General features: G+C 52.4%; 1 protein-coding gene across 17 annotated transcripts in view; it reads right to left on the bottom strand.

The window, feature by feature from the left end:
• The window catches only part of LOC139420827 (transcription factor COE1-A), a 147636-nt gene that overhangs the window by 31256 nt on the left and 108880 nt on the right, over positions 1–7500 (bottom strand). For all 17 annotated transcript variants that reach the window (XM_071171152.1, XM_071171160.1, XM_071171167.1 and 14 more), the window contains exon 10: positions 2438–2564. In XM_071171152.1, the coding sequence (XP_071027253.1) occupies positions 2438–2564 (127 nt within the window). The remainder of the gene's footprint in view (positions 1–2437; positions 2565–7500) is intronic.

Here is a 7500-nt window from a genome sequence, read left to right on the forward strand (position 1 = left end):
GTGTGGGCTGAGCATGGTAACATAACACTAAAACATGTTTTACATCATCTTACTGGTGAAGGAAATTATATGAGGTGTGGCGTGAGTAGAAACTGGAGTGTACAACACAGACACACACACACACACACACACACACACACACACACACACACACACACACACACACACACACACACACACTGGATGGTGCCCTACTGTGTGGCATTGTGGACCTGTGTCAAGAGGATCAATATTAATGAGTGAGGCCTCCCATTGTCACCCACACCCTCCGCTGTGTGTGTGTGTGTGTGTGTGTGTGTGTGTGTGTGTGTGTGTGTGTGTGTGTGTGTGTGTGTGTGTGTGTGTGTGTGTGTGTGTGTGTGTGCGTGCGTGCGTGCGTGCGTGCGTGCGTACGTGTGTGTGTGTGTGTGCGTGCGTGCACGCGCGTGCGTCTGTGTGTTTGCGTCTGTGTGCGTGCATTGTATTTGTATAGACATGCCTAAGAGCATACAAGTGTGAGTATGAGAGAAATAAAAATGAGAGCGAGGAAGGGGGCCACTTCACTGCAGAAGTGTTCCTCTCTCCCTCCTCCCTTCCTCCTTCCGAGGGAAGAGAGGAAAAGTGCAGAAGAGGGAATAAGGCCACAGCCATTACAGGAGTCTAAAATTGCTCTGGGATTGGTTCCACCCACTAAGAGAGCTCAGTGAAATGGTTTGCAGCCAGGTTCCTCCATTATGTACAACTTATTACAAACAAATTTCTTCTCCAGGGCATCTCTTATAATTTTCAATTAGGTGAAACGAGGTTGTGAGCCCAGGGAGGGCAGAATCCACCACTGTTTCAGTTTCAGCACGGGGTGTGTGTGTGTGTATGTGTGTGTGTTTGCGTGTGTGTTTGCGTGTGTGTTTGTGTGTTTGTGTGTTGCTATGAAAAAGAGCATCAGAGAATGAAAGATTGCTTGTTTTTGCAGATACTTATTTCTCTACGGGATTGTACATTCTTAACATCTTAAAAGTGTAAATGTGTGTGTTTGTGCATTTACGTGTGTGTATGCGTATGTGTGTGTGTGTGTGTGTGTGTGTGTGTGTGTGTGTGTGTGTGTGTGTGTGTGTGTGTGTGTGTGTGTGTGTGTGTGTGTGAACCCAACACGCATTCGCTCACGCTCTGGACGGATTCACTTTCTTCAAATGGCTTCAAGATGGAGGCCTATAAAGCCCAGACTGTTTTCCTAGCTTAATTGTAACGCTTTTACGAGCATTTGTCGTTACAATCTCCCAATCTACAGTAATTAAGTCAACATTGGCCTCCCTCTGAACCTCCCATTCACAGAGTGGGTGCTGTAGCCTACCTTCCTGCTAGTCCAACAGGCCTCCCTGTTACTGTTAAAGCAGCGGGGGTTACTGCGTGTGCTGCAACACACAACCCTTTCTCAGCCTCTTGGCATACAAGCGCTCCGTATAACTCCCTGCTAATTTCTGCACATAAACACATGGCTATAGAGCCAGGCAGGCAGGCAGAGCTGGGCTAGTGGCTCTGCTCACTGACGGATGAATCAGGCCCCTCTTTCCTTCCTATAAGCGAGATAAGTTCTCTATTGGCCTTATCTACTGGATTGTACAGGATGTCACTGCTTGTGAGAGGGCTGTGCCGAGCATTAACCTCCACACAGAGGAAATAGGTGGGATTCTTAGGCCAGATAGGCCCGTGTTTGCTAGGAAGCCCCTGTCATCCACTGTGAATCACACAGCTACAGAGAGAGAGAGAGAGCTGGAGAGGCTCTCAGTGTGCAGCTAACTGTGTTTTCTGTTCCGTACTTTGGAGTTGATAACAGCAAGCTCTGGTGCGTTCTGCACTCCTGTGCTCAACTCTGCTGTTGGATCTCTCACCTTGCAGATGGTGGTTCTTTAAAGGTTCATTAAATATCTTCGTAGGCGGCCCGACAACATTTGAGTTATAGATCTGTCACTGTCATTGAAATCAAGTCTGGTAGGTGGTAGATCTGTTCTATGTGAGCTATTTCTATGCTTTCCGCCTTAACTATCACTTTTGCGTCTTTTTTTGTCTCGTTATTTGAACCGTATTTCACAGCATGTACAATGATTCTCTACACTGCAACACGGGCGAACATGATAGAATTCTAGCTACCAGCAATGGCGGAGCGATGGCTACATACTGTGTCCTTAACACAAGGCTCTCAAAATACTGATATGAAACGGTCTATTCTCTGTCTGTAATAACCTGTACTGTGTAGTCCTGTATAGACAGATGATGCTGCTTCAGCACTTTAAATAATTGTAACAATCTGGAAGAGTTGGACGACCTGTGCGATCCCCTGTAAGGATGTACAGTAAGTAGTGCATGACGCTTGCAACTCCAGGATAGTGGGTTTGATGAAATGGCGCAGACCATTGTTCCTCTTCATTATTATTATATTATTGTGAGCGGGAGGGAAACTGACCTGTGTAGATGAAGCGTCCGGGCGTGCCTTTACAGAACTGCTTGGACTTGTAGGAGAGGGTCACCTCTACCACCCCTGGGATGTGGCGGGGCGGAGTCTGCACCCGGATGGCATGGGGTGTGATGAGCTGCAGGAGGAGAGCGAGAGCGCACAGAAGAGAGAGAGAGCAAGAGAGAGAGAGAGAGAGAGGGAGAGAGAGAGAAAGAAAGAAAGAAAGAAAGAAAGAAAGAATGAAAGAAAGAAAGAAAGAAAGAAAGAAAGAAAGAAAGAAAGAAAGAAAGAAAGAAAGAAAGAAAGAAAGAAAGAAAGAAAGAAAGAAAGAAAGAAAGAAAGAAAGAAAGAAAGAAAGAGAAGGAAACAGGCAACCGTTAGTCCAAGTCTATGACTTCTGCAGTTGTGTTCTCTACAGACTCGGTTCGCTCTCCCCTCCCCTCTCCTCCGATCTCCTCTCCTCCCCTGAGTCAGAGTTTGGGTGTGTGAGTGGTGCTCTTCAACACAGCAAACAAACACTTCACCTCAATGAGCCTCCGCCGATCCCTTTCTATTGTCTGCCAGGGTAAATACCCTTCACACTGAAGGAGAGAAGAGGGACGGCTGGAGGGAAAGGAGAGCAGGACAAACTGTCCACAATGCCGTCAGACACGCAAACAACACGTTTATGGATTTGATGACTTGTGGTGAATGAAGGGCGTTTATGAGTGGACTGTGTCATCTGCACCGCAGCAGCTAAGGACCTTGTGAGTTGTTGAAAAGTGTTGTGAGTCTGTGTTGTGAGTGTTGTGAGTCTGGGTGGTGTTAAAGAGCACACAGACACACGCACGCACACACATCCAAAGTGAGAGTGGTATTGTTGGACAGGAGCCATAGCTCCCCGCACACCTGGAGAGGCTGTGTGTTACAGAAGGTACATAAACATGGAGCTTGAGAAGGGCTAGGGGAACAGCATGACAAGGATCAGTGTGTGTTCATTATGCCTGGCCGACGGTTATCACAGCTCTGCAGGGCTGATCAGTATCGGCGGTACAGGGGGGGGGGGCTGGCTGGCTGGGTGATATTGGAGGGCCCTCGAGGCCCTGAGAGCAGGGAGCTAACATAGCCTCACCCCTGGCCTCTCCGGTATGGGAGGGCGGTAATTGGAAACACACTGTGGGGCCCCGGCACTTCCTACATCGGACCAAGGGCCGAACAGCACTCCAACCAACCAGCCTCTGAGACCAGCAGAGTATACTGAGGACTAGACGGGACACTGGAGCAGTAGTTCTATGTAGGCTATACTCAGTGACGTAAAGTACTTCATAAAAAATACTTGAAAGTGCTACTTAAGTGTTTTTTTTGGTATCTGTACTTTACATTAGTATTCATATTTTGAACAACTTTTTACTTCACTACAGTCCTAAAGAACATTATGTACTTTTTACTCCATACATTTTCCCTGACACCCAAAAGTACTCATTACATTTTGAAATCTTAGCAGGACAGGAAAATGATCTAATTCACACACTTATCAAGAGAAACATCCCTGGTCATCCCTACTGCCTCGGATCTGGCAGACTCACTAAACACATCCTTCATTTGTAAATTGTGTCTGAGGGTTAGAGTGTGCCCCTGGCTATCCATAATCAAAATAATATAAAAATGATCTGGTTTCCTTAAGGAATTTGAAATGATTTATACTTTTACTTTTACTTTTGATACTTAACTATATTTAAAACCAAATACTTTTAGGCTTTTTCTCAAGTAGGATTTTACTGGGTGACTTTCACTTTTACTTGAGCCATTTTCTATTAAGGTATCTTTACTTGTACTCAAGTATGACCATTGGGTACTTTTCCACCCCTGGCTTTACTCCAGCGCTACGGGGTGAGGAGACAGGAGGGTCTGCCTCTACCTCTACCTCTGTCTGTGTCCTCTAAAATAAACCCTGGGCTGAGGATTGAGGGTGGGTCAACAGGCAGGGAGGGCAGGGCAGGGCAGCTGGACAACTCAGGCAAATCTGCCCCTGGAGGCCTAATCAGTGCTATTTCTGACCCCCGTCCCGTCTCTCTCCCGCTGGCTTCAGCCATTACCCCATGACCATGACTGGCTCTGAACCCGTTGGCGCTGGGGAACTGCTGTAGCAAAGGTTCCTATTCCACTAGCCAAGGTTGAATTAAACTGCAATTATTCTACAAATTAAAAGAATAAATACAACAAAAATACAGAGCCAAGCGTTTAACGGCAAGCATGTGTGGGACTCGAAACCCGCGTATTAACATTATGCCAACATGGTTCTGCAATTTAAAAGTCTAATAAATAAGCAGTGATTATTATAGCTGAATCCCTGGCCGGCGGGGGAGAGGAGAGCAGAGTGGAGTGTGTTGAAGATTGGATCAGCTCATTAGCCTGCACACTGAATGGCAGGTAGAGGAAATCAACTTTGGCCTCGTACAGGCTGCTTTTTACCAGCTCTACAGTTACAAGGCTTGCCCTGCCCTCCAGCCCTCCATCCCCTATAACCCCCCCCTTCAGCCCCTAACCCCTATCCAAACCCTTACCCCCCCCTCCAAACCCTTACCCCACTTCAGCCCCTAACCCCCCTCCATCCCCTTACCCCCCTCCATCCCCTAAACCCCATCCATCCCCTTACCCCCTTCAGCCCCTAACCTCCCTCCATCCCTTTACTCCCCCTTCAGACCCTAACTACCCTCTATCCCCTAACCCCCCTCCATCCCCTTACCCCCCTCCATCCCCTAAACCCCATCCATCCCCTTACCCCACTTCAGCCCCTAACCCCCCTCCATCCCCTTACCCCCCTCCATCCCCTAAACCCCATCCATCCCCTTACCCCCTTCAGCCCCTAACCTCCCTCCATCCCTTTACTCCCCCTTCAGACCCTAACTACCCTCTATCCCCTAACCCCCCTCCATCCCCTAACCCCCCTCCATCCCCTAACCCCCCTTCAGCCCCTAACCCCCCTCCATCCCCTAACCCACTCCAGCCTCTAACCCCCCCAACCCGTAACCCCCGTCCATCCCCTAACCCCATCCATCCCCAAACCCCCTCCATCCCCTAACCATCCTCCATCCCCTAACCCCCCTCCAGCCCCTAACCCCCCTCCATCCCCTAACCCACTCCAGCCCCTAACCCCCCAACCCGTAACCCCCCTCCATCCCCTAACCCCATCCATCCCCTAACCCCCCTCCATCCCCTAACCCCACTCCAACCCCTAACCCCCCTCCATCCCCTAACACCCCTCCATTCCCTAACCCCCCTCCAACCCCTAACCCCCCTCCATCCCCTAACCCCCTCCATCCCCTAACCCCCCTCCATCCCCTAACCCCCTCCATCCTCTAATCCCCCTCCGGCTACTGGGAGAGGAGAGAGAGGGCTGAGGGGGCTCTGCTATAAATGTGCTCCAGATGTGGACCATAGCGTAAGGTATAAGGTCTACTCATCCTGATGTGGCCAAACATAAAGATGTACTAAAACAGAATGTAAACCTTCACCTTACTATTCCTCACTGCACTTGCTAATGGTAGCAATAACATAACATATTCCCCTCATATTCCTCCCAGCCCCAGTCTCCAGCTCCCAGCCCCAGTCTCCAGCTCCCAGCCCCAGTCTCCAGCCCCAGTCTCCATGCCCCAGCCCCAGTCTCCATGCCCCAGCCCCAGTCTCCAGCCCCCAGCTCCAGTCTCCATTTCCCAAGCCCCAGTCTCCATTTCCCCACCCCAGTCTCCAGTCCCCAGTCTCCATGCCCCAGCCTCAATCTCCATGCCCCAGTCTTCAGCTCCCAGCTCCAGTCTCCAGCCCCCAGCCCCAGTCTCCATCTCCCAGCCCCAGTCTCCATGCCCCAGCCCCACTTGCCAGCCCCAAGCCCCAGTCTCCAGCACACAGTCACAGTCCCCAGCCCCCAGTCACCAGCCCCCAGCCTCAGTCTCTAGTCTCCATCCCCCAGTCTCCAGCCCCCAGTCTCTAGTCACCATCCCCCAGCTCCAGACTCCAGCCCCAGTCTCCAGTCTCTAGCCCCCAGTCTCCAGTCGCCAGCCCCCAGTCTCCAGCCCCCAGTCTCCAGTCTCCAGCCCCCAGTCTCCAGTCTCTAGCCCCCAGTCTCCAGTCTCCAGTCGCCAGCCCCCAGTCTCCAGTCTCCAGTCGCCAGCCCCCAGTCTCCAGTCTCCAGCCCCCAGTCTCCAGTCTCCAGTCGCCAGCCCCCAGTCTCCAGTCGCCAGCCCCCAGTCTCCAGTCTCCAGCCCCAGTCTCCAGTCTCCAGCCCCCAGTCTCCAGTCTCCATCCCCAGCCCCCAGTCTCCAGTCTCCAGCCCCCAGCCCGCAGTCTCCAGTCTCCATCCCCCAGCCCCCAGTCTTCAGTCTCCAGCCCCCAGTCCCCAGTCTCCAGCTCCCAGCCCGCAGTCTCCAGTCTCCATCCCCCAGCCCCCAGTCTTCAGTCTCCATCCCCCAGTCCCCAGTCTCCATCCCCCAGCCCCCAGTCTCCAGCCCCCAGCCCCCAGTCCCCAGTCTCCAGCCCCCAGTCCCCAGCCCCCAGTGACCAGTCTCCATCCCCCAGCCCGCAGTCTGCATCCCCCATCCCCCAGTCTTCAGTCTCCATCCCCCAGTCCCCATCCCCCTGCTCCCAGTCTCCAGCCCCCAGTCCCCAGCCCCCAGCCCGCAGTCTCCAGTCTCCAGTCTCCATCCCCCAGCCCCCAGTCTTCAGTCTCCATCCCCCAGTCCCCAGTCTCCATCCCCCAGTCTCCAGTCTCCAGTCTCCAGCCCCCAGTCCCCAGTCCCCAGTCTCCAGTCTTCAGTCTCCATCCCCCATCCCCCAGTCTCCAGTCTCCATCCCCCAGCCCCCAGTCTCCAGTCTCCAGTCTCCATCCCCCAGTCTCCAGTCTCCAGTCTCCATCCCCCATAACCCAGTCCCCAGTCTCCATCCCCCATCCCCCAGTCTCCAGTCTCCAGTCTCCATCCCCCAGCCCCCAGTCTCCAGTCTTCAGTCTCCATCCCCCAGTCCCCAGTCTCCAGCCTCCAGCCCCCAGTCTTTAGTCTCCAGCCCCTAGTCCCCAGTCTCCATCCCCCAGCCCGCAGTCT

This window comes from Oncorhynchus clarkii, chromosome 12 (genome assembly GCF_045791955.1).
Source record: "Oncorhynchus clarkii lewisi isolate Uvic-CL-2024 chromosome 12, UVic_Ocla_1.0, whole genome shotgun sequence".
NCBI lineage: Eukaryota > Metazoa > Chordata > Actinopteri > Salmoniformes > Salmonidae > Oncorhynchus > Oncorhynchus clarkii.